The sequence below is a fragment of the Colletotrichum gloeosporioides genome, assembly GCF_011800055.1.
Source record: "Colletotrichum gloeosporioides strain Lc1 chromosome Unknown consensus_28, whole genome shotgun sequence".
In the NCBI taxonomy this organism is placed as follows: Eukaryota; Fungi; Ascomycota; class Sordariomycetes; order Glomerellales; family Glomerellaceae; genus Colletotrichum; species Colletotrichum gloeosporioides.
In genome coordinates this window covers 120,991-146,618 of record NW_025544673.1, presented here as the reverse complement: position 1 = coordinate 146,618, position 25,628 = coordinate 120,991, and the positions used below count along the sequence as shown (strand labels likewise).

General features: G+C 54.6%; 8 protein-coding genes across 8 annotated transcripts; 3 read left to right on the top strand and 5 right to left on the bottom strand.

Annotated features, from left to right (window-relative positions):
• Positions 1 to 1,106: 1,106 nt before the first annotated feature.
• On the bottom strand, positions 1,107 to 3,858 carry GCG54_00011949 (DNA replication licensing factor mcm2; the record flags this gene model as incomplete). The annotated part of the gene is made up of 3 exons (XM_045411837.1): positions 1,107 to 1,367; positions 1,417 to 3,763; positions 3,854 to 3,858. 3 exons carry the CDS (start codon positions 3,856 to 3,858, stop codon positions 1,107 to 1,109), a joined length of 2,613 nt encoding a protein of 870 aa, XP_045266710.1.
• Positions 3,859 to 4,356: 498 nt separating this feature from the next.
• On the top strand, positions 4,357 to 6,140 carry GCG54_00011948 (Protein mlo2; the record flags this gene model as incomplete). Its single annotated transcript, XM_045411836.1, has 3 exons — positions 4,357 to 4,502; positions 4,561 to 4,615; positions 4,677 to 6,140. 3 exons carry the CDS (start codon positions 4,357 to 4,359, stop codon positions 6,138 to 6,140), a joined length of 1,665 nt encoding a protein of 554 aa, XP_045266709.1.
• A 1,294-nt stretch (positions 6,141 to 7,434) lies between these two features.
• Positions 7,435 to 9,181, top strand: GCG54_00011947 (General amino-acid permease GAP2; the record flags this gene model as incomplete). Its single annotated transcript, XM_045411835.1, has 3 exons — positions 7,435 to 7,744; positions 7,797 to 8,136; positions 8,188 to 9,181. 3 exons carry the CDS (start codon positions 7,435 to 7,437, stop codon positions 9,179 to 9,181), a joined length of 1,644 nt encoding a protein of 547 aa, XP_045266708.1.
• A 372-nt stretch (positions 9,182 to 9,553) lies between these two features.
• GCG54_00011946 (uncharacterized protein) lies at positions 9,554 to 10,810 on the bottom strand (the record flags this gene model as incomplete). The annotated part of the gene is made up of 2 exons (XM_045411834.1): positions 9,554 to 10,221; positions 10,297 to 10,810. The coding sequence occupies 2 exons, from the start codon at positions 10,808 to 10,810 to the stop codon at positions 9,554 to 9,556; spliced, it is 1,182 nt and encodes a 393-aa protein (XP_045266707.1).
• Positions 10,811 to 11,358: 548 nt separating this feature from the next.
• On the bottom strand, positions 11,359 to 12,456 carry GCG54_00011945 (uncharacterized protein; the record flags this gene model as incomplete). The annotated part of the gene is made up of 1 exon (XM_045411833.1): positions 11,359 to 12,456. The coding sequence occupies one exon, from the start codon at positions 12,454 to 12,456 to the stop codon at positions 11,359 to 11,361; it is 1,098 nt and encodes a 365-aa protein (XP_045266706.1).
• A 2,079-nt stretch (positions 12,457 to 14,535) lies between these two features.
• GCG54_00011944 (putative alpha/beta-glucosidase agdC) lies at positions 14,536 to 17,416 on the top strand (the record flags this gene model as incomplete). Its single annotated transcript, XM_045411832.1, has 3 exons — positions 14,536 to 14,767; positions 14,834 to 15,569; positions 15,622 to 17,416. 3 exons carry the CDS (start codon positions 14,536 to 14,538, stop codon positions 17,414 to 17,416), a joined length of 2,763 nt encoding a protein of 920 aa, XP_045266705.1.
• A 110-nt stretch (positions 17,417 to 17,526) lies between these two features.
• Positions 17,527 to 19,057, bottom strand: GCG54_00011943 (uncharacterized protein; the record flags this gene model as incomplete). Its single annotated transcript, XM_045411831.1, has 4 exons — positions 17,527 to 18,189; positions 18,243 to 18,407; positions 18,466 to 18,894; positions 18,965 to 19,057. The coding sequence occupies 4 exons, from the start codon at positions 19,055 to 19,057 to the stop codon at positions 17,527 to 17,529; spliced, it is 1,350 nt and encodes a 449-aa protein (XP_045266704.1).
• A 1,077-nt stretch (positions 19,058 to 20,134) lies between these two features.
• Positions 20,135 to 22,788, bottom strand: GCG54_00011942 (uncharacterized protein; the record flags this gene model as incomplete). Its single annotated transcript, XM_045411830.1, has 3 exons — positions 20,135 to 22,151; positions 22,210 to 22,586; positions 22,711 to 22,788. The coding sequence occupies 3 exons, from the start codon at positions 22,786 to 22,788 to the stop codon at positions 20,135 to 20,137; spliced, it is 2,472 nt and encodes an 823-aa protein (XP_045266703.1).
• Positions 22,789 to 25,628: the final 2,840 nt, after the last annotated feature.

Sequence of the window (25,628 nt, the reverse complement as noted above, 5' to 3'; positions counted from 1 at the left end):
GCGGGCTCGGCTGCCCATCGGCGACGGAAGACTTCTTTCGTCGCGTGCGGCTGGCCCCCCATCCATCATGTTGGGGATCACTTCCTCATCCTGCCTAGAAACCTGCAGATGAGCAACCCTTCAAAGTGACTTAATCTGCGTGGGATTAATGGGGATCCTGGCCTCGTGCCTAGAACCTTAGAGATCAGTGCTCTGGTGCTGTGGTGCTGGTGTTGATGTTGGTGAAAAGTAGGGATCTAGCAACAGGGCGCTGCGGGCGGCGTAGTTGAGAGCGAGAAGGGGTTGGTTTCCTGAAGCAATCATTGACCCTTGTCAGCGACGACGCAGGGAGAGGAGGCAGTGGAGTGATATTGGAAGACGGGCTTCCATTACTGTTGGTTGCTAAAGTACACAGCCATCGAGCCATGTGTGTGTTGGAGCAATAAGAGGCACAATACTACCAAGCAAGACCCGAGACTCTGGCACCTGAACTTGACCGGGGTACGCTTCATGTACGCGAGCCTTGGTTCTGATCAATTCAAACGTGCCCTGGGCTGCATGCCCGCTCACCGCGACATGTCTGGCAGTCGCTGTACGCGGGTTGGGGGATTATGCAGCCAAATCTCGCAAAGAAAGGAATTGCTAGGCGAATTGAGGCTGTGTATGTAGCTGGTCGACAGAATCGACATATCAAGTCACCCACAGCGCAGGCAGCTCTTTAAACGTTTCTAATTTTGTCCGTGCTAGCCTTCGATGCGGGACTAATCAATCCTCATCATCATCCCCACGTTAAGCTTACCTTAGCTTCCGCATAGAACCCTCCGTTTCGAGGCTGTTCGTCCGATCCTGTCATCAGACTCGGACTGCCGCTGTCATCGGATTTCGTCCAACTTTTGTCCATCATCATGCGCTTCCTTCGGCCAGCCCCTGGCGCAAGCAATTGTGACAAGAAAATCAGCCATTTTCACATTACCTAGTGTCATCTATCAAACCTTGCCCGCCCCAGGCATGTGCACTTCGCCTCTTCGCCAGTCGCCGCCAGCCTGATTTGCTGGGCATCTGAAAAGTTCCGCCCATCGCATCATAAACAAACAATCATGACCCCAAAATAGTTCGCTTCCTCGTCCTTATGCTCGTACTGTGCCTGCTCTCCTTGATCCTTGGCTGGCAATTCCCGACTTCTTTTGCGAGTTTCCACCAGGTCTTGCCAAGGTGTACTTGGCGAAAGCCCGAGCCAGGGCCTTCTTGCAGCTGATCTTTTGACTGCCAACAAAACTATCCACAGTCACGGCGATTGCCCTGTCAATGTCCTGCGCTGAGCAGTACTCTGACAGCCTCATCCTGCAAAACGCTTCGCTGATGCGGATAATGGCTTCGAGATGGCGCACCTGAAACACAATCAGCAGAGATTCTGGTCGTCTATCGTGGGATACTTACTGTAATTGGGTACGCGCCAGTAGCAAGAGACTCTCTTCTCATATCGGCAAACAAACGTGCCACCTTGTCCTCGTCCATGTGGTACAACTTGGGACTGACACGCTCGCGTGCGTACAAGATGTACTTGCGGAGAAGTTCCTGAGGGATTTCGCCTTCCTTCTTCTGCGTCTCAGCTTGCGTGTCCTGCTTCTCGGATTCCTGCTCAACATCCATTGAGTCCGCGGCGGGCTGCGAGGATGCAGGATGGCTGCGGCTGTGAGATCCGACAATGAAACGAGCGAGACGTTCGTCCTCTGAAGGCTCCACAGTGTCCCGGACCACACACAGAATGTCAAAACGAGAAAGAATTGGCTCAGTAAGCTCGACGTTGGCCGAGAAAGGGATGGTTGAGTTGTATCGCCCACCAATGGGGTTAGCTGCGGCAATGATGCCACATCGAGCTTGCAGAGTTGTGACAATACCGGCCTTTGAGATGGAGATGGTCTGTTGCTCCATGGCCTCGTGGATTGACGTACGGTCTTGGTCGTTCATCTTGTCAAACTCATCGATCAAGCAGGTGCCCTTGTCTGCCAATACGAGAGCACCGCCCTCAAGGGTCCACTCGGAAGTGATAGGATCCCGACGAACACTGGCCGTCAGACCGACGGCACTGGCTCCTTGGCCAGTCGCGAAAACTGCGCGATGTGCCGTCTTCTCAACATACTTGAGAACCTGGGACTTTGCGGTACCAGGGTCACCAAGAAGCAGAACGTTGATGTCGCCACGGACTTGATGGGCACCCTTTCCAACCTTAGCAACACCGCCAAAGAGGGATAAAGCTACTGCTGTCTTAATATCCGTGTGACCGTAGATGCTAGGGGCGATAGAGTTGATGATCTTATCGATGATAGCCGGGTCGCGAGAGAGCTTGCGGATTTCCTGCTCGTCTTCTTCCGTCATGCGGAACCCAGCCAGCTGATCGTGAGATTTGACGACGTTATTTGCTTCCAAAATAGTGGCAAAAACAGGGAATCCGTTGCGGTTGTTCAGCTGGGCATCGTAGTTGTTTTGGTAAATTCCGGTGACCTCAATCTCCTCGCCAGGCTTGGCCTTGTCAATGAGATCCCATAGTAGGATGACCTCTCTATGACGAGGAAGACGGCCAGCTGGAACGGTGCCAGGAGACTCTTGAAGAGTGAGCTTCTGGTAGTTGCGGTAGACCGTCTTCTCCGAGTTGAGCGTGAAAGGACCGCGGGATTGGCAAGATTGGCAATAGGAGATCTTGACCTCAACATTCGACTCCTGCTGGAATGGCCCAAGAGTAATACCGCACTTGGTGCAATCGAACTTGACGTACTTGAGCTGAGGGAAGACACCAGTTCGCTTGGTGACAACACCGCTGACCCTCACCAGGCAGTTCAAGTGCGATTGACGGAGCTGTCTCAGAGTGTAGTGAACAGGCAAGTCAAAGATGCGCACATGAATTTCCGAGTGGATGCGCTCGTAGTCGGGGTAATGTAGGAGAACGACATCCATGGCGACCTCGTCGAAGAGCTTCAGGACTTCTGCCGGAGCATTGGCCAAGTAGTAGGCGAGAAGTGCTTGAGAGGAGGAAAGATGGTCGTAAGAGACCTCGAGGGACTCGGCGTTGACCTCACCGAGGGTGCGAATGCGGTTTCCGTAGACCGAAGAGCCGTGTTCGTCGGTATATTCCGTCAAGAAAGCCTTGAATTCTCTCTTGATGGTCCTTTGGACGTTTGGCTGTGAAACCCATTCGGTCAGACTAGCAGCCTTCGCATCTTGCAAAGCCTCGAGAGAAAGCTCCTCCTCCAGAATGTCGGCGTCCATATCCTCATCAGGGTCTTCGTCGTAGTGGTGACGGCGACGGCGGGGCTGGGCCGAGAGATCAATGTCACCTTCATCGTCTTCACCGGGAAGGAACGCGGCGGGGATGCGTTGGCGGCGGGCAACTTCTCTGTCTCTGCGGTTGAGCTGAGATTCGAGTCGTCTCCTTGCACCCAAATCCATGTCATCAAAGTCGCCGTCATCGTCGATGTCGAGACCCTCGTAACGATCGTCTTCTTTGGCCCTGTAATCGCGCTCGAAACCCTCGCGGAAAAGGTCTACGTCGTCTTCGGCCATCTCGTCCATGTCGTCGAGGTCATCGAGGATCTCGGGGTCGTCCTCGATGTCCTCGTCATCGTCACCGCCATGAGCAACGAAGGGGGCAGGTGGAGATGAGGCCAAGGGGCTGGAAGGCGCTGCGATTGAGGACGTGCCATCGTCACCGTTGCCACGACCACGCTTGCGACTCGCCCGCTCGGGGACTCCTCTGTTGGCAGAGCTGTAGTTGCTTCGGAGGGGGGAACTGGATGTTGTGAGCCATGATTTTCTTCTTCCCCATGGCAACAGTGGAGCAACCACTCCCGGGGAAGCAACGGTGTCATAAAAAGCTCACCTCATATTTGCGATGTCACAGAACGCATTCGAAAGTGCTACTCTTCGCTGTAAAATGCACAAAAAGCGTTGCGACGAGAGGAAACTGGACAACGGTGAAGGAGAGGGGGGATTGCAGAGATGGGGAAGAGGGGGCACGAACACTTGGAGTGCGAAATTAGTTTGGACCCAGTCGCGCCCCTGGAAGAAACGCGGTCGGGGGCGAGCGCGTAAAGTGGCACCTTTCCTCATCTGGACGACGCGTAAATGGGTTGGCAGTGCGGGCAGCTGCAAGTGATTGTCGCAGCGGACACCAGAAGCTGAGCTCAGGTCTCGGGGTACGTATCTGACGTACCTATCTATCTTACAGTTACAGGTTACCTTAGACCAACGCGACTTGCCTTACTTCAGTCTTGACAACACCACACTCCGAACTATATCTCCCATCTTCAATCCGAGAGAAAAGTCTGCCTGCCATCCATCGATCCGATTCATTACACTTGATTCGCTTTCGAATTGGTCGAAATGTCAATGGATCCGCCCCAGCCGCCAACCGCGGCATCATCCAGCGATGCTGCGGCCGTCGCTGATGCGCCTGCACATGCGCCAAAGGCTGCGCGCAGTGAGAGCTTCTCTTCGCAAAAGTCTAGCGACTCCCAGACCGCCGCTGAGTGCGTTCCTACTATCTATCTCGCGTATCAAAACATTCGAACTGATCACAATTCATAGGTTTATCCGAGACCAAATGCAGCTGGAGGCTGATGCGCGCGAAGCGCTCCCATACGTATGTCACGTCACTCAACCCGTAGCTGGGAAGCAGCATGCCTAACTATATCTGCCTACAGAGCATCGAGAACTGCACCAAGATTTTGGGCTCGCTTCGACAGAGCGTTTTCGCCTGCCTTACTTGCAATCCTCCTCCGGCCAACCCGAAGGATCCCTATAACCCTGCTGGCGTCTGTTACGCCTGCTCTGTCCAATGCCACGGCGAACATACTCTCGTTGAAATCTTCACAAAGAGGGACTTCACTTGCGATTGTGGTACGACGCGATACCCTGCGACCAGCCCGTGTAGCCTGCGAGTCAACCCTGCGACAAATACCAAGGGTGGAGTGCACTCTGAAGAGCCGGCCGCAAACAACAAGTACAACCAGAACTTTAGGAACAGATTCTGTGCATGCGAGTGCGACTACGATCCCTTTCAGCAGAAAGGCACCATGTTTCAGTGCCTAGGCCTGGGCACGGCTGAGACTGGTGGCTGTGGTGAAGACTGGTACCATCCCGGATGTCTAGTCGGTATGGGACCCGAATGGTTTATGGGCATGAAGAAAGACACAAAGACCGAAATCGACGGAGTCGGTCGTGAGAAGCCAGCATTGCCCACAATCTCCGAAGACGCGGAAGCTCAGCCAGCGACACGGGCAGCAGCACCTGGTACTGGGGATGAAGAAGAGGAAGACGACGACGACGATGTGCCGATGCCGCCCGGTTTCCCTGGAGAGGATGATTTCGAAGCTTTCCTCTGCTACAAATGCGTCAACGCCAACCCATGGATCAAGAAGTACGCTGGGGCCAAGGGCTTCCTGCCTGCCGTCCTCTCGCGCCAGAAGGCCCAAGAGAAGGTTCAAGAGGAGAAGGTTGAAGACGACAAAGTTCAAGACGACAAAGCTCCAGACGCGGTAACGCAAGAGGCATCCAAGAAACGCAAGGCTGATGATGACCGTTCCGAATCTGATGTTAAGCGATTGAAGAGCGACCCTGAGGACACAGACGGCCAGCCCGACAATGTTAAGCCTGAAGTTAAGGAAGAGGCCAGCAAAAAAACCACTGCTTGCAAGTGGGAAGCGTTGCCCTCGCCACCTGCAGAGGAGTTCTCGCTTTTCCTGAAGGAGAATTTCCGTGACCATCTCTGCAAGTGTTCGTCGTGCTACCCCAAGCTGGACCCGCATCCTCACCTTCTTGAAGAGGAAGAGACATACGAGCCACCCCTGTCCGATGGTGGCAATTCAGAGCACGGCGGTTCTACCAATGGCAGTGGAAGTCTTCTCGAGCGTGGCGAGAGCGCCCTGCGTAATGTAGATCGGGTTCGGGCCATTGAGGGCGTCATGGCCTACAACCACCTCAAGGATCAGCTTAAGCCGTTCTTCCAGAAGTTTGCTGAGAGCGGTCAGGCCATCGGCGCGGAAGACATCAAATCCTACTTCGCTAAACTCAGGGGCGATGAGCAGGCTATCAAGGACGCAGGGGAGGCCGCCAATGGATCGAAGGAAGATGATGATGGCCACCGACGTGAGCAGAGCGGTTACTGAACCGACAACTTCCTTTTGGATGACAACACTATTGCATAGTCTTGAGCCCAGGCTTGTATAATATGATACTCAGGGGGGCATTTAACTGAACGAGGAGTTACTACGAGGCATGACGCACATTGATTTGACGGTAGCCCTGGCGCGGGCTTTAGTTGAGGCTTGGTTTTCTTCCGGCTTCTGAAAAACAAGAAAATGAACTGGAGGTGTACTCAGATGACCAAGCGCGCCGCATCACCAGTCGTGGGACTCTGTGAACCTTGAAAGTCTTCATGATTGCGGTATTCCTTGACCACAAGAATTACCAAATCACTCAGCTACCGAAACCTGTCTCCCACAACAATGTCTAATCAGGCCATGCTGGCTATCATACGAACAATGACGTATTGACCAGGAGGTATCTAAGGTGTCCATTGAGTATAGAACGTCTCATCCACAACTGCGCCATGCGCCCAAGCAGAAGGATGGACCTTAAACTGAGTTCAGTCAAACCCATCCAGGTGTTTGAGAAGGATATGAACGCACAGCCCAAGTGAGCAAATGCTGATCACAAGACACTATTGTTATCGCAAAGCCCCCAAGCTCAAGCCTATAAACCTTGGCAAGCCATGCGCCCCAAGATATCAAATGGAAGCTGCAACAGGATGATATGGCATTCATCATGACATATGTACGATGATAAGAAGCAGATGAGTATTCGTCCCTTATCCCAGGGCACAAGAAATATAAAGGCAACAAGCGCGGGATAGGCTTGCGTCTCTAGCCGCACATCGGTCAATGACATCAAGTGGCCAAAACATGATGGGTTTGAAGAAGCTGTGACTGATGATGGCCATCACGGTCTCGCCCCTTCCATTTATTGTCTAGATAAGCCGTCCGCCTATCTTGACCAACACTGGGAAGAGGTTCTTTGAGGCTGGACCTGCCTTGCCGGAACCTTATGTGGCCCGCGTGAGATCCTCGACAAGTGTTGCCTTATCTGTGATTCGTTGGGCAAGGTAATCTACGACGCGTTGAATGATCACGCGCACCTTCCTCTATCGGGATGCCCGCAGCTTCCCCAGAGGTTCCCCTCAAAAGCCACGATGTTTGTAGCAATCATGTCGTGTTTATAAACTCGGCCAACGTCCTCGTTGAACCTCTGTTCCCTTCATCTCTCTTTCACGTTTTGGATCGTTCAAATCTCCGTTCCAGCGAACGTTCTTGAACCTTACAACAAAACGTCATTGTTTTATCCCACCGAGTTTCCGGGTTTCCTGCCACCGCTCGTCTCATCCACCATATCATCAGAAAAGCCATGTCCCTTAATGATCCAGTATCGCCCTTGAAAAAGACGGCCAGCAACCTCGATAATGTCACCCATGCCACTCGTACGCCAAGCGGAGATGCCACCAATGCGCCCATTACCGCGGAGGGCGAGAAGTTGGAGCGGAACATTACCATTCGGCAGATGGTCTTCATAGCTCTTGGCGGCTCAATTGGAGCTGGTCTATTCGTGGGTTCCGGTGGTGCTCTAAGCTCTGGCGGTCCTCTGAACTTGGTTCTCAATTTTGCCCTTGTCGGCCTCGGCGTTGGCTGTACTATGGGCTGTCTTGGCGAGCTCGCAGGTGAGTTGAACGCTTCCCATTCTCCATCCTCTATACTGACGAGAAGCCACAGCTTCGTATCCTGTTGCTGGCGCATTCTACGACTACTCAAGGCGCATGATCTCAGAGCCGTGGGGTTTTGCCATGGGGTGGAACTTCGTCTTCAACTGGCTCATTGTTTTCCCTTTTGAGCTCACTACGATCGCGGCTCAGATCAAATACTGGGTTCCAGACTTGCAACCAGCCTATGTGATCACGCCGATTCTCTTTGCTCTGACGGGATCATCTTTTCTAGGATCCCGTTGGTTTGGCGAACTCGAGCATGCATTCGGCATCGGTAAGGCACTCGCTATTGCCGTCTTTATCTTTGCAGCTATCTTCATCATTGCCGGCGCGGTGCCAACGGATCCTCGGTAAGCAGAAGTTCCCATGAAATCAGACCGAGCGATGCTAACAAGTTCTAGACACGGAACCGGAGCCGAGTATTGGGTCAACCCTGGTGCCGTGAAGAATGGCGTGGCTGGATTCTTCTTGGTCTTCCGCACTGCTGGCATGTCCTACGGAGGTACCGAACTTCTTGGACTGACGGCAGCTGAGTGCAAGAACCCGCAAAAGGCCCTACCTCTGGCGACCAAGATTGTGTTTGCACGAATCTTCTTTTTCTATATTGTCGCTCTTCTTCTCCTTGGTTTCGTGGTCCCTTCCAACGACCCAAATCTAGCTTCCACCGGTCATGGTGCCAAGTACAGCCCGTTCACCTTGGCTGCTCAGCTCGCCAACATCAAGCATCTTCCCGACTTTTTCAATGTTCTCATCGTTGTTGCACTGATATCAATGGCGAATGCTAGCATATTCGCCGCCAGTCGAGCCTTCCAAGCTCTCTGCGAGAAGGGAATGGGCCCCAAATGGGGGGCCAAAGTCAAGTGGGGTGTGCCGGTGTATGCCTTCTTGGTAACATTCTTAGTCGGCCTGCTCGCCTTCGTCAACCTGGCCGAGGGCGGTGAAGCTATCTTCGACTGGCTGCTAAGTCTATCGGGAGCCAGCAACTACTACACTTGGGCCTCGATTTGCTTCAGCCACATTCGCTTCCGCAGGGCATGGGCGGCCCAGGGCCACGACAAGGCCACCCTCTTGTGGCGAACACCTTTCGGTACCTGGGGGGCTTGGGTTGGTCTGCTTGTTTGCATCCTTGGTCTTCTGGCGAACATCATTACCGCTGCGATGCCCGTCGGCGGCAAGTATTCAGCCCAAGCCATTGTACGCGACAATATCGGCACCGTCATTCCTCCGTTCCTATACTTTGGATACCGCTTCTACCAGCGTTTTATCCAGAAGGCCAAGAAGCCATTGCTCATTCCTCTGGAGGAGGTAGATTTGCGATACGGCCTTCGCCTTACTGCTGATAGTTCCGGCGCGGATCTAGAGCAGCCAACGCGTGTCCAAGTAGTCGAGAAGTGACGATGTTTGCGAGTAGGATTTAGAAGACCATTTAGTTGTTCGCGATTGGGGTCCTGGAGTTTAACGCTCTCAGGTGTTTCCGCAGGGAAACCAAACGGAGTTTTCGTTTTGTGTAGCAGTACTGGTATAAACAGACTTTGTTGCATAATTATCACAAAGGCAATTCGGTCATTCCATAGTCTTCGTGACAATGACAGCCAGGTGCAATGTAATGCGTGACAAACGTGACATGAGGTATAATGCGACCGCTCACCCATGAGCGTTCCGGCTTCCCAGACCCAATCCCCAACGCCGTTTACTTTTGATTTGGAATAATTCATTGGCTCTGGTGTCGACAAAGCATTTCAAAAGATTCACCAACCCTCCCCAGTCTCATTGACCAGAAGAGCCGGTGCTTGAAGTCGCACTCGAGGGCCGCGGCGGGGGGACTGGCATGCCCATGGGAATCCCCAGATCTCTCTGCATCGGTACACCACCCATCATGCTTGACTCGGGCGACTGGGGTCGTGAGTACTCGTCACCCATCTGCTGGCTTCCGGCGAGCTGTTCTTGGGCAGCCCTCTGCTCCAACTCCTTTAGACGCTCCTTCTCAGCGGGGTCAATGAGATCGTCGTCGTCACTCCAGCAAGGATCCTCATCGCCGACCTCAGGCATGGCCATCCGTTTCCAAAATCGCAGCTCCTGGCGCGCGGCAACATCCTCAACGCGCCGATCCCACCTAGTCTCGTCCTCATCGTACTTGCGGCGGAACGTGCGCAGCAGCTCGTTGGCCTTGCCGGCGCGCTCTTGCATCTCCCAGATCTGCTCCCGCAACCTGCTGTTTTCAGCGCGTGCTTCGGCGAGCTGGGAGCGGTAGGATCGGTGCCATGCGGCAACGTCGGTGACGTGCTTCGCCTTGTATTCGTGGAATTGCTTGAGCATCGCGGCGAGTACGGTGGCGTATTGTGCGAGGAGGGTGGCATTGGCGTCTCGGCTGTACTTGGCCTTTTCGAGTGATTCGGACAGGATAGATATCAGCGTATCGAGGTTCTGTTCTTGAGCTGCGAGCGTTCAAGTCAGCATCTTTGCGGAGCTGGTGGCCTGGGGAGAGCATGCCCCTGGGTGTTCGTGCGTACCGTTGATGTCGTCGGCGGCATTGTGAATCAGCTCATCGTTGTTCACGCCTTGAGTCCTTGCGCGGCTGCGTACCCTGCCGAGACCAGAGACAATATCCTCAGTCACGCGACGGTTCTCCGCGAGCTGCCGACTCAGCTCCTCGACCATGCCGTAGATGTAGTTCAGCTCGGCCTGCTGACCCGCCGGGGTGGGCACGCCGCCCATGCCGGCAGGCATGTTGCCGCCGTTCATTCCGTTCATGAGGACGAGCTGCTGGTACTGTGCGTGGGCGAGGGCTTGCTGGGCGGGTGTGAGGGGGCTCGGTGCGGCGTAAGATGGATTTGGCGGCGCCGGGTGGTACTGTGGTTGGGGCTGCTGTTGCTGTTGCTGGCGCGAGATAGCGAATTGGAGCTGCTGTTGCTGCTGGGTTTGGTACTGCTGCTGACTGAAATGTTGGGCAGCTGGACTGGACGCGTTGGAGATCGGGTTGAGGGGGAGATCACCAGTGGTTGATGGAGGAGCGGGAAAGTTCATGGCCTTCAGTCTGGTGGTCGCAACTGGCAGGCAGCTGTGAGGTGTTCCGGACGCAAGCCGGGGACAAGAAGCGATGGACTGGCCTTTGGAGGTGGAGCTTGTCTGAGGTGGGTGAAGCGCTCGTTCGTGGAAGGTACCTTAATTACTCTAGAGATCCGTGCCGTTTTGGGTTTGGAGGTGTGGAGGGCGAAGGGGGTGTGTTGCTGCAGGACACGCTTTTTGGATGTGATATCGCTGTATCCGTGCGGGCGCTTAGGATGAAGCGGCTAAACCAATGTGCAGCCGTACCTGTGCATAAATCCTGCTTTGAAACTTGCATAAATTGATTGATGCAACAACGACTGCTCTTCTCGGCCAACAACAACACGGCATCTACAATCGTGGAAATAGTGGTGGACAAAGGAAAAAGTGGGTCGGGAAGCGATCAATAATACGCACGAGATGATACTATAACAAGAGGTCGGCTTCTCTAATCCCTAATCCTCGTAACCGGCCCTCCTTCACTCCATTTCTCCAATCCAACCGTAGCCAAGCTTCTGTCCGCCTTTTTACTTCTGCTGCAGGTGTCTATTGAGGATTGACGCCTTGGGCGTTTCCTCGCTCATTTCAACATCTTCATCATCATCCTCGTCGTGGTTCTCTCCCAGGGCAGTCGCCACGGCATACTGCGAAAGAATCTCCCGTTCACGAGCAACATCTCTTCCGTAGAGGGAGTTAGTACTATCAAACTCTCCTCGGCCTCTCTTGGTAGGCGTTTGGGGAAGCTCGGCGCCGTGTGCAAAGAGGAAAGTGTCCATAGGACGAACACCAGCCTGCTCGGGTGGGCGCTGGGCGACTTTGAGATTTCCCATTTGGCGACGGAGAGGGCGGAGGGAAGGCGAATCATCCTCCATTCCCATGGGATTGTGAACGAAGAGCTGATTTCCGGGGGATGACATGACAGGAGGAGCGGTCTTGACTGATTGGGGTCGGTCGGGAACACGCATCTCAAGACCACCTTCGATGAACTTTCCTGCCTTGCGTGGAGTGACGACCGGGGTGTCGGTTTGGCGCCACTCGGGGTTTGAGAGCATCTTATTCTTCATGCCGAGAGCAAGATAGTGCTTCGGGCTGGGCTCGAAGTCGAGAATACGACCAGCGCCTGGACTTCCTTCGTCGCCCTCGAGACCAGATCGAGTGATCTCAGGGTTGTGGAGTCGAAGGGCTTTCGACGTTCGAGGGGTTTCGCTGCCCGGCTGAGTACGCGTAGCTTTGGGAGTTGACTGGTCACCACAAGCACCACGCATGGTAGGGGTGCCGAAGACGTCGGCGTCTTCATGAACGAATCCCTTGGGGACCCAGGTATTGTTGTGGCTAGCATGATGGAAAACATCAGGGTTATTGTTGTTTGTGTTGCCGGCTCGGCCCTTGCGGGAGACAGGCTTGAGGATGCGGCGGCCATTGACGGGGCAGTTAGTGCTGCTCTGCGAACTGAAGTCTTCGGCAGAGTCGCTGTCCGAGAATGGCGACGAGACATACTGCTGACGAGTCTCTGCAGCAATGACATCCTCTACATTCTTATCTTCTGTCGTCTTCGGCATCTGAGCGCTGGCGGGCCACAGGTTCCGACGGACTCCATCACCACCATCGGTGCCCTCGGTGCTCATCTTGGCAGGACTTTTTGCCGGTATCTGGGAAGCTCAACTGGGTCTTAATCAGTATAGAGGGACCTCTCATCTCGAAGGTAGCTTACCTCTGGGGAACAGGATTTTCAAGGAGACGAAGAGCTTTGTCACAATTACAAGGCTCAACTTCCTCTACGGATTCAAGAGCTGGTTGTTTGCTGGTGGCTTTTGTTGGCCAGATTGTGAACAAGAGGCAGAGAGGTTGGTGAGATGAAGCACGCAGAGATTTTTCTTTCGCTATGTTTCGGAGGAGCTCCTGCTGTACAAGATATTCTGGTGCCATCTTGAGGTTGCGGGCACTTCCCGGTCCAAGCTCACTGGCACCAAGAGTTGATTATGTCGTCGGGTGAGTGCCTTCACGATCCATGGGTATCCGGAAGGGCGGGCGGTGCTTGGTTCAGCACGGAACATTCTCTACTAAAGGCAGTGACTGGATTCTCAGTGAGAACCATATCATCAAGTGAGTCTAGAGATCTAAGAAGCCCCAACTCCGACTATTGGATATGACAGCTTCAAAAAGGTGGCCAACTTGTGACAAGAACCATCAAATGTTGGTACGCAGTTTCTTAGTTAAGGCTATGAATGACCTATCAAATCTACAATTAGGAGTGACCATATCTAGGTTCAGATGACAGCTTCTACTGGAAGGCTTTGATTGTGTAGTATAGTGGAGTCAAAGTGGTCTTTGATTAGGGAGGTACTTTCATTGGGCTTCTCGAATAATGGAATAGACACAAGATGCTTCCAAAGGTTACGACCTATGATCAGCCTTCAGAAACAATTTTAATTCATCTCGAAGGGCTCAAAGCGAGCGTTAATCGAAGGTCACGCGCTGCAACCTTGTTTCAGTGGCTAACTTGCCTCCAAGCCAACCTTGAATGATGTCAACATAGATGTCTCAAACAATTACCCAGGCCGGTCAGTCATTGACAGGCGCCAGATCCATCTGCAACTGGATTTCCATCCACCCTAACTCTTCTGAGCATCAACCAAATGTGGATGCAGATGATCCTCCCGACAGTTTGGCCGGCGCGAACCCTCACTCAGCCGGTCACCGCATGGATGGTTGTCCGGGGTGCAGCTACGACATGACCGCAGTCACTAACAGGTCTGAGATCAAGAACTTTTGGAGGCCAAAGTGAGACGAGCTTGCGGAGTCTCCGCGTTCTGAGCCGGGGCGATTTGAGGGTCATCGGCTCTGTTGCGGATGCGGGGTGATGCGGGGCAGTCGAGCTGTTGTCGTCGTCTCAGTGGTCTCCCCCGCCATCCGGTCAAGCCACCAGTCGGGCCGTTGGCTTCACCCGAACCGGGCCAAGGATCCAGGCCCCCCGGGAAAGAAATAAACGAAACGAAACACTGCTTTTTCTCCGCTTGACATCACCAATGGCAGCTCATCTTGCCCCCTCCACCTCCCCCTGCTGCATGGAACCACACTCAGTCTTCCCCGCCCCCAGCTATCCATCCCATCGGCCATTGCCATCTCCAACTTCTCCCGGTTTACGCATGCTACCTACGCGATGCACACTGCAGCTCATCGTCACGCTTGCTGATTTCTCCTAGGCTCGGAACTCGAGTGCGGGGAAAGATGCGAAAGCTGGCGGCCGGTCTTGGAATCTGACGGTACACGGCCCTACCTCGCTCCATTACTCGCTCACACCACTTGTCAATTAGACATTTTCACCAATTAACCTTAGTCCCCTGGATGCTAGCCCAACCTCCAGGGAGTCCTGGCCACCACAGATGAAGGTCCGGATGACGTTTTATGCGCCTGCCCCATGCTGCCGCAAGCTAATTGCGGCTTTCATTAGCGGGCATGTCCGTACGATGGATAAGTGGTGAGGTAGCTTTGCGTCTACCCTGCAGTACGAGCTCTCGGGATGAACGGTTGGAAAGAGCTTTCTACCTCCCCAGCGGAATTCACTTACCTTCCCTGCCGATGTAACTTCACCTAGAGCGATCTGCAAGCAACCCAGAGTATAAAAGTTACCTTCCAGCCGGGTTCGCGTGTCTTCTCACTTCTCGACCCAAGCTCGCCAGCACCTTCGGAGCCCGAGATTCACCATGGCGAGAAACCTCTCCATCTTTGCGCTGCTGACAACGGCAGTCTCAGCGGCTGTGATCCGACGAGACTACCCGAGCGACGATGCACTCTCGAAATGTCCCGGCTACCAGGCTTCGAATGTCCAGACATCTTCCAACGGCCTGACTGCCCAGCTTTCCCTCGCTGGAGAGCCATGCGACGCCTATGGGACCGACCTGAAGGATCTGGCCCTGACTGTCGAATACCAGACTGGTAAGATCGAAAATAGCTTGTAACAGCTTCCAGCCTTTGTCCGAGAATGCCTAACAGACATTCCAGATACTCGCCTGCACGTCAAGATTCAGGATGCCAACAACACGGTGTATCAGGTGCCCGAGTCGGTGTTTCCCCGTCCCAGTAGCCCTGGGGTTGATGCGGCGCAGTCCAAGCTGCACTTCAACTACACGGAGAACCCCTTCGCCTTTTCGGTCAGCAGAACCGACACTGGCGAGGTCCTGTTCGACACTTCTGGCGCCAACATCGTTTTCGAGAGTCAATACCTTCGTCTGAGAACAAAGCTGCCCGACAACCCCAACCTGTATGGCCTGGGCGAGCACTCAGACCCTTTCCGGCTGAACACGACAGACTATATCCGCACTCTCTGGTCTCAAGACTCCTACGGCATTCCATCAGGCGCAAACCTGTACGGAAACCATCCCGTCTACTATGAGCATCGCAAGACTGGCACACACGGAGTCTTCTTTCTCAACTCCAATGGCATGGATGTCTTCATCAACAAGACGGAAGAATCCGGACAATACCTTCAGTACAACACTCTCGGTGGAGTCCTCGACTTCTACTTCGTTGCCGGACCCTCCCCTGTCGAAGTGACACAGCAATACGCCCAAGTTGCTGGGCTCCCTGCTATGATGCCATACTGGGGTTTCGGATTCCACCAATGTCGTTACGGTTACCGGGATGTTTTCGATGTCGCCGAGGTTGTTCACAACTACAGTGTCGCCGAGATCCCCTTGGAGACAATGTGGACTGACATTGATTATATGGATCGACGCAGGTAAGTCACGCTTGAAAAGAGATGACCTCGGTGTTGCTGACTTTCGAACCAGGGTCTTCTCTCTGGACCCCGACCGTTACCCTCTCGAAAAGATGCGACAGCTTGTCGACAAGCTGCACGAGAATGATCAACACTATATTGTTATGGTAGATCCTGCCGTGGCTTACCAACAATATGAGCCGATGCTCCGAGGTATCGAGGACAACATCTGGCTGTTGCGCAGCAATGGTTCAGTCTGGATCGGCGTCGTCTGGCCCGGTGTATCTGTTTTCCCCGATTGGTTCTCCGAGAACATTACCAAGTACTGGAACAACGAGTTCGCCACATTCTTCTCGGCTGAGAGCGGCGTCGATATCGATGCTCTCTGGATCGACATGAATGAGCCGTCCAACTTCCCATGCTACTTCCCCTGCGACGACCCGTACGCATCTGCCGTGGGCTTCCCACCAGACCCGCCACCCGTCAGAGAAAACCCCCGTCCCTTGCCTGGCTGGCCGTGCGACTTCCAGCCACCGGGAACCGCCAACTGCTCGAGTCAATCCAAGCGCTCAGATTTGGCCCAGAATGTATCACCAAGAACCTTGCCCTTCAGCGAGAAGTTCGAAAACCTCATTATTGCCGAGCGACAAGAATCCGGTGACCAGAAAGGTCTGCCAGGAAGAGATCTCTTGTTCCCAAAGTATGCCATTCACAACAAGGCGGCGTGGGATACAGAGTCCAACGCGGCTGCCGGCGGCATTTCGAACAAGACGGTCAACACAGACGTGATTCACCAGAATGGTCTGACCATGTATGACACTCACAACCTGTACGGGTCTATGATGTCGTCAGCCTCTCGCGTCGCCATGGAGGCTCGTCGCCCCGGCCTCCGTCCCCTCATCATCACTCGTTCCACCTTTGCCGGTGCTGGTGCTCACGTTGGGCATTGGCTAGGTGACAACCTGTCCAACTGGTCTCTTTACCGCATCTCCATCTCCCAGCTCCTTCAATTTGCCTCTGTTTACCAGGTACCCATGGTAGGCTCTGATGCTTGCGGATTTGGTGACAACACCAACGAGCAGCTATGCGCTCGTTGGGCTGCTCTGGCCGCTTTCTCAACCTTCTACCGCAACCACAATTCTCTCGACAGCATCTCTCAAGAATTCTACCTCTGGGATAGCGTCGCCGAGAGCGCCAGGAGAGCAATCGCTATCCGTTACCGCCTGCTCGACTACATCTACACGGCCGTTTACCAGCAGACAATCGATGGCACCCCGGTCATCAACCCTGTCTTCTATCTGTATCCTCAGGATGAGAAGTCGTTTGGACTGGATCTTCAGTACTTCTACGGCAATTCGATCTTGGTGGCACCCGTCACGGAGGAAAACTCCACGTCTGTTGATGTCTACTTCCCCGACGACGCATTCTACGACTGGTACACCCATGAGACCATCCAGGGCAAGGGCGAAGTCATCTCTTTGACTGAGCAGAACTACACTACAATCCCGCTCTTCATCCGCGGCGGCTCCGTGCTGCCCCTGCGAGCCAATAGTGCCATGACGACCACTAAGCTCAGGGAAGAGAACTTCGAGCTTCTCATTGCCGTAAACAGGAATGGAACTGCCAAGGGCCAGCTGTATCTCGACGATGGCGTCAGCTTGACGCAATCTGGTATCACCCACGTCACGTTCGATTACAAGGACGGCAAAGTTGCGGTTGATGGCGAGTTCGGCTACAGCACGCCGCTCAAGGTGTCTAAGATTACCTTTTTGGGTGGCGGACAGCAGAATGGAAAGAGGCGGGAGTCCATCATGACCATCGCAGTTGATAAGCCCTTGACCGGGCCTTTCGTGATCGAGATCAACTAGACCGATATTCGGTTCTTAATGGTGTACGTCACCCTTTCCTAATATATATACATAATTACGAAGAGGAGTCCTTTCGCCTTGTAACTTCCCACCGCTACCTGTGACAAAGACTAGTTGACTGGTACAAAGATCCGGTCAATGTCCGCAACCCAGGATGAATCGGTGCTAGCGATGGTGATGGTGTTGCTCGATCCCGAGTTGAGATTGCAGAACAAGGAGCTGCTTCCTGGGGTGTTGCCATCAGCAGTCGGCAGAAACGCAATGGTCTGCGAGACACCGTTGCAGGTCACCGTCGCCCATCGCTGACTAGAGTCGCCGTTGAGATGCTTGATCCTCACCGTGGTGCGACCGGTCGACTGGGCGCTGACGCTCGAGAACTGAACCGTACCGCCGGCCGATCCACCAACGTATCCGGCCGCGGCGCTACCGCTGCATCCCGTGCAGGAAATGCTCTTCGCGCCGCCCGATAGCGTGGCCGACTCGCCCTCATAGGAGGTCTCGGAAGGTCCGACTGCCCAGGTTCCTGCGGCGACGTTGGGCGTCCAGTTGACGCGGTCTGCGAGAGTGATGGTTGTGCCGGTGATAGTGAGCGGCAGCCAGATGTAGGTGCTGCGCATCAGGTTCGTGCTGACCCAGCGGTCGCCCATGTAGATGACCATGTCGCCGACGGGCAGGATGTAGGACGTCTGGCTGGTAAAGGTGTTGGAGCCTACAGGGGCGAAAGTTGCCCACGAGGACCAGGGGCCCGAGAGGGACGTGGCGTAACTGTAGACCTGCAAAGAGTGAGACGAAGGACAATGTGTCAACGGACAGGGGGAGAACGAACATTGTCGTTGGGGTTCCAGCCAGTGAGTTTGCTTCCGAACATGAAGTAGTAGCCATTACGCTTGAGAATGGCGGGGGACTCGATGTTGGTGGTCCAGAGGTATACGTTGCTTGTGACATTGAGGTAGTCGGAGGTGAGAGCGTCGATGCGCAGGCCATTAGGCCGCTATACAACTCGTCAGATTCCATTTGGAGAAGAATAGCATAGGGATTCAAAATCTTACATCCTCAGTCAATAGGTACGCGGACCCGTTGTCGTCCTGGAACAAGCCAATGTCGCGGCTCTCGAACCCGAGGGGCCGCCAACTGCTAATGTACGTGTACTTGCCGCACACGGTGTCCGAGGTGGCGACGCCGACCTTCGCCTCGCCGTAGTTGCTGCTGTCAATGTGCAGGTACATGACGTACTTGCGCGTCGACGAGTTGTAGATGACCTTGGGCCGTTCGACGACGCGGTTGGGGCCCAGGTCGCCGCTGGCGGTGCGCGAGAGCAGGGCCCCGACGTAGGTCCATTCGACGAGGTTGGTCGAGGAGTAGCAGTTTACGTTCTGGAAAGCCGAGCCTTCGGTCTTGTCCTCGCCAATCATGTAGTAAGTCGAGCCGACCTTGGTGATGCCGGCGCCGTGGGCTTGGATGTGCCGGCCGGTGTTTGTCTGGTATCAATCACGGTCAGTTTATTATTGTGGCCAAGGGCAAGGCCCATATCAAGATGGGCTTCATTACCGCAGTCCAAGTGCCGCCGGGAATGATCTGGAGCGTGGCCTTTGCAAGACCAGCTCCCGCAAGGAGAGAGGTGAGGCCGTTAAGCAGACGCATGGTGATGGCCGTGTAAGTCGGATCAGAACAATGCTCTCTCTCGCTGTATCGATCGTGAACGAGGTAGCAGAATTGCAAACCCTGACCAGAGAGGTCCCAATCGCCCAAACATCGCGCTACCTGGGGTCGTAGTTATACTCTCCCATGCCTCGCAACAGACAATTGATCAGTTCCGCGCCATCATCACTTGCGGCCACTCGGCTCCGGCATCCCCACCTCAGAATCCGCTTCGCACCGCTCCCCAAAACCCTTCGTTCGTGCGCTTTCAGCCTGTAGACTAGACGGACAACCGGCTCCCTCGGCCGGAGAATTAGTGGTTCCTTCAATTGGAAGCTTGCGTCCTGGTCCTCGCCCCGAACGGTGTGAGTGGCCCGCCAATATCCAGGTGGAGGTTGTGGGTGTAGTGCTCATGTGTTCACCATCAACAGCCTTTCTGGGATACCAAAGCCGTTCCGAGGTTGCAGCCATTGAAGCACTATGTCATTAGAAATGGGTGGGCGAGTCGAGAGGCAGGCACAGGCACACATGCGCTAATCACACTTCCCCGCAACCCGGTGCGACGCTGGCGTGTCGATGCCATGTTTGGCCGGCCCTGGCGGGCGTCGGCTGATCTCCCGGCGGAGCATCACCGGGGTGCAGTACCGAATCCGGACCGGGTCTCAAAAGCTTGGTTCACGCGCGACCCCACCGCGTGCACGACGATATTGCAGTGTTCCATGGCAACTTGTTTGATTCTTTCTTGACTTCCCTATTGTTTTTCTTTTAGTTATTTTCCTTGTACCTGTCCCTGAAGAGGGGTCTTTTTATTCCCTGCCATATTCCACTTGGTTTCCAAGTTGCTGCTCATGGCGAATCGAACTAGCTGTCTGGGGACCGACCAAGCGAGCCCCCAGCCAAGCAAGAAGCGAACAATTTTCGAGCAGAGTGTCGTTCATATCTCGTATCAGTCGTTCCCGGATAACTCCCGCCAATCGATGAAAATACGCCGTATAGTATAGGTCGACAAAAAGCCTTAGCGCCGCGCCAGCTTTCGTTCGCTCCTTCAGAACCGCATCGTATGCTTCCCCGTTGTATGTTCTACGTGTCCACCTCCATTTTGTCATCGGCGTCTCCTGCCTCGGCTGCCTCCTCGACTTCCTGTTTTGGCTCTGGGAATGCTACCGAGATGGAATCCTTTGAGTCTCCTCCACTGACTGTGCCGCCACCGCCGCCAATAGCCCCGTTGCCAGCGCAAAGACGATACTCGCCGTCTTCTTTACGCTCTATGATGCCTTCGTCAAGCGCCCACCTGGCCAATAGCCTGTCAACCCCAAGCCGCTGGCCCTCGCCCTTCTCCATGTGTCTGCCAACATGCTCTGTCCACTCATCCCACGAACCGGGACCTTCGAATACGCTCTGACAGTCAGGTTTGGGACACGCTGACTTTTGAGGCGGCGATCGACGTGTCACAAGACATGTTGTTTGCATCTCTTTGACATGGCCCTCCCACTCAACTTGGAGCTTACTGTCGCCTTTTGCGATTGCCTTTTTGATGGCAAAAGGTGCGTGCATGCGGCGAAGATGCTGGGTAAATAAATCCTTTCGGTTGAACTCGTTGCCCTTGCCCTCGATTGTGCTCTGCGGGCACGATGAACAGCGGTAGTATTGAAGACACAGATGTTGGGAGGCAATATGTCGCTTCCACTCGTTCTTCGATCCAAAAGTACTAGTGCAGCCTGCGAACGAGAAGGCGCACGGGAATGGTCTGGTATGCGCTGCAGCGATGTGTTTGCGAAGTGATGAGGAGTCCTTGAATGGTGCGTGACTGCAAAGAGTGCATCTCGTCTCTTGTTTCGGTGTCGCTTTCTGGAGAGATCTCCTCTGCTTGGGCTTCGAGTTGGGTGTGTTCATGTCTATCGAATGAATCGTATCGTCGGCGCCAGATTCGTGAGATGAACTGTCTTCATGATTTGCACTCATCACCCCATCAGGCAGGGTAGTCCGTTGTTGCCTCTCTACTGCAGGCGGGGCCTCGTCACTAAGATGGCGAACGTGGCTCAATGCCTTGAGTTGTTCTGCGGCCTCCTGCATCTCGGCCGAATCTTCGACATCATCTTTGCCATCAATGGCTGCAGCCGCCGCTGCAGTGGCGTATGAGATTCCTGACGGCGTGGTATCTAGACGACTGAGTGCCTCGTGATAGGCGGCGTCTTTACTGTCTAAAGAGCGTCGGTGCATGGCTGGTGTGCTTACTGCCATCTCCCTCGCTTCCAACAATATGCGGCCGTCCTCAACTTCTTTTGCAGTCGCTTTGATGCCTGATGAACCCTTCAATTTCTGATACAGGTGAATCATATTATGCGATGTGATGTATCCTAGGAAACAGCAGACTTTGTCGTGCTGCACAACGTTCCAAATGGAGTGTGGCATTGATATCAGGAGCATCGTGGGCGGTCCAAGGAACATGCCCTCTACTTCGATCTTGGCAGCCAGAGGGGGAGTGTTGTGTAGCCAGCCATTGAAAAAGGACATATCTGGACTGGCGTCTCCTACGAACGTGGTGCAGACGAGCACTCTGGCCTCGTCGAACCGCAGATCGGTGACGGACCCAGGGTCGATCAGCTGATCCTCTTTTGACTTTGCATGGGATTCAGCGTCGCCGTTATGCGGCGATTGCTGAACGGCCCGTGGAGGCAAGGGGGCCAGGCTGAGGCTTTGGCCCTTCCCAGGGGTGAGAGTAAACAGAATGGGCAGTTGAGCTGGCGGGGACGGACTTTTGCTTGCGCCATTTGTGAGCTTCGCAGATTGAGCATGTTCTTGTTGCCGCAACAACACAATCTCTTCATGCAATCGCGGCACGCTGAACGGCCTCCCAACTGTGCTGAGTTTGTGTAATGCTTCGATCAAGTGATATGTGAAGGATTTCCCCGTCGTTTCTCGGGCGGTCTGTTCAGAGCCGCACGCGGCAATGGCTTGCTTGAGTCCATGGCTGCCACTCATAGGTATGTCACGAACTGTGCAGGTATCGAGCAGAAGCAGAATATCAGACTGCGCATCCTCGAACAGGCATCGAACGCCGTCCCATTTGAGCTTCGCGGCGTCTTCTCGGTTATTGCTAGGGAGAAGCGGTCAGAAGAGTGCGAAGAGATGATGACGGCGGATGCCCGACTCACCAAGCCCAATAGAGCTGATTGTCTGCAACATAGCCGTAGCCAGCATAGTAGATGATCAACAAGTGGTTGTTGCGACCATGCTCGAGGAACGAGGCCATTTGCACACCGAGCTTGATGCTGGGATTGGGCACCGTTGGGATGGACCATCGATCGGTTCGAAAGTTGTAGCGGTCTCTGAGGATGTTTTCCAGCGCTGTGAGATCAGCTTCGGCCGAAGTGTCTTCTTCCCATCGCAGGAGCAGAACCGAGACGCTATCATACGGGGGGCGCTCGGTCTGACGCTGGATCAGCATGGCAGCATCCTGAAGATGCCTCGCAAAGGACTCGAAATCATGGCGCTCGGCTGGAGGAGCCTCGGGGACCTGCTGTTGCTGAAGCTTCAAGAGATTATATTAGCGCCTTGGTCTAGGAAGTTTACACGGGCAGCATGGGCGACAATGACGGGCAGGGCCAGGACATAGGGTCTCGTGAGGATGGATTGGGAGAATCGCGCGAGCTCACCGATTCGGGGAAAGGCGCAGGCTGGGCAGACTCTTTGGGCGCGGGCAAGAGTCGTCTTTTCTTGGCCGGTTGCTCCATCTACAGATCGAATCAATGGGCGACAATTGGGTAGTTAGGGTGATTGTTCGATGCGGTGCGTATAGATCATGAGAGGCGACAATGGTTGAGATTTTGGAGGGCAGGGCAGGGCAGGGTCGGCGATGAAGGAAGACCAGGTCCAGCCAGCCTAGGCTCGAGGCTTCGGCGAGGCTGTGTGCCTCAATCATGACCCACCCCATGTGCTTGTCTGATTGGCCAAAGCACACTATGGATGCACCCGAATGTCGCCCGGCCGTTCTCCTCTCCGTCCTTCCACGTCCTCACCACCAACCCCTCCACAACGATTACCACCAAGGTACCTAGCTTGCTTTTCCTTGCTCTGGGGACCTTACCGACCGGCCACCGCACCGCATCTTCTTCTTCTGTCTCTCTCCCTCCACCCTCCCACCGACGCACATCAATGACTTGCTGGCCGTTTTCCTCACCTCTCACCTTTCTGGGATATCTTCCCCTCACCATTCAATTCCTTCGGGGCTACCTTAGGCTGGGCTGGCGTTGGCTTGCTACCCCTCCGCCTTGCCCCCTCCTTGGGGTATCCGAAGCCCGATAAGTGGCCGTGTCCACTGCAGCCACGACCTGACTGTGGCCCTCGAATGGAGCCACATGTCTCTCCGTCATGCTGCAAGGCAGCTTAGCTTGCTAGCTTCATCGGACACGCCTTAGGAGTCGAGGCACGTTGCCCGTTGTCTGCCAGCCACGGTAGGTAAGAAGAAGAAGCAAGCAGTCGATCAGAGACAGGCGCACGGCATTAGCCTTGCTTGCTCACTGCCGTTGAATTCATCCAAGGTACGGTTCAATTGTACCGAGCCGTCCTGATCTGACCTGGCCTGGCATGGCCTGACCGACACTTTTCCGTCTCCGTCTCTCTCTGTCTCTCTCGCAACAGCCCAGGTAGCTAGCTCACCGACATCCGACCTTTGGTTGTTGCAATATTATGCCGTGCCATGCTGTACAGAGAGAGATACAGACGACACATCACGTCAGCCAGCCAGCCAATCTCACCGCAGACATGCCCAAGAAGGCAGACGGCGGACTACGGCACAAGACCCAATTCTGGTCTGACAACCAACCCTGGAGAAGTCGTCGCCGTCGCCGCCGAGGGAGAGATGCTCCTCATCCTCCTGCAAGGCCGATGACTTACACTTTCACAAGGCATGGCTGCAGGTGCCCAGCCCCACCCCTCCAACACTTCATCACTCCATCCCCTCGCTGCCGCCGGCCAATTGGCGTGCGTCGCTCCCCGTTTGGTCAGGTTCCAGTGCATCCGTGTTCCTGTTCTTCTTTGGCCATGTTGCAGCCTTCCATCGGAGGGGCACCACGACGCGTTGCGCAAAGCTGGGCGGGATCTTCGCTTCGCACATGGATGCACACCATCATTCGCGCTCTGTTGAGGTCCAGCCTACCGCCCTACTACGTATGTCTTTGTCTATCATTTAGGGGGTGTAGGCCATTCGCACCACCAACTAATCTGTTCATGCCCTATGTGACATTGCCTGTCCTACTTTGCGACCGGCTTGTTGTGGTTGTAATTAAGCTATCGCACACTTCGGCTGAGTTCCCCATCATTACTACGTAAAATGACAGAGCTCCGGTGCCTTGACCCAGACCCCTACCGAGCTTACTGAGCGAGCACTGCAGCCTTTCGTCTCTGCCCTCCAGCGGAGCAGTTTGGCTGCCTCGGCTGGGGCACTGACGACCAAGATGAAGAAGGGTCTTTCCTGGCAGCAGGGGACATAGCTCTGGGAGCTTGGGGATAAATAAGCTGCATCATCGCTGGATGGTGTGCCATGCACAGCCAGGTCTGGAATCATGCAACTCTTGCCTACTCGAGAACGTTTATCGTCTCAGGCAGCTCCATGGTCGATATGCAATTCCGTTGAAATGGCACTTTTGGATCCGACTTTATGCCCCTTTGCACTTGAATATTCATAGGTAGTGGCATTTTGATGTGATTCGATGTTCCGTGCACTAGGTAAACGGATGAGGCGCCATTGCTGCAGAGTCCCAACCACCGATCCAGCTGGAGGCATCAGGAGCATGCTGCTGCATCGCGATCACCAGCAGGCAAACTGCCGCCCTAAGTTGCTGTCGTGTTCCCTGGGGCGTTTTGTCAAATTCATCGCAGTACCAGGTAGAGGGGTCTGGTCACGGAGACACTGTGAGAAGCCCTCTGGGCGCAGCGGTTCTGACACCGAGTCGGGGAGTGGGTCTCCGTGTGGGCGCCCGGAGTCCGACCGTCCCGTCCGTCGTTCCCGGAGACTCGTCAGCGGTCGGGCATCCACCCACGGAAGCATGACCTCTCACTCGTTGGTCCGGTACCGAAAGCGATGGGGCCAATACGAGAGCCCGCTAAGGCCAAAGACGCAGCTCGTGTGGATTCTATTACGCCTCCTCGGCCTGACTGCTCGGCTTTCGGCGATATGATGGGGCTGCAGGCGAAAAAGGGCATCGACAGTCGAGGATTTCGATATATCTGCCGTCCTAGTCAATTCGCAGAAACTTGCTTGACCGCCCAAGTCGCTTGCTCGGCCAAGCACGTGGACCCAAAAATGCGAAAGAACCATCTTCTAGAAAACCGCTGACCGAACAAGCCCAAGTGACCAGGAAATTCCATGGTGGCGGATACTGGAAGAGTAAAAACCTGTCCTTGATGTGGCGGAGGGCTGAGTCGAACATTGAGTCGTATCGCGGAGTTCGGCGTGTGGGGCTTCTGGGTCGACCCCAAAGCCCCCGTTGGGCACGATCGGGGGCCATTAACCACCTTCTGGTTCAGAGGCAGGTGACTTGAGCGGATTGGGACTGTGTCGCCAAGAGAGACC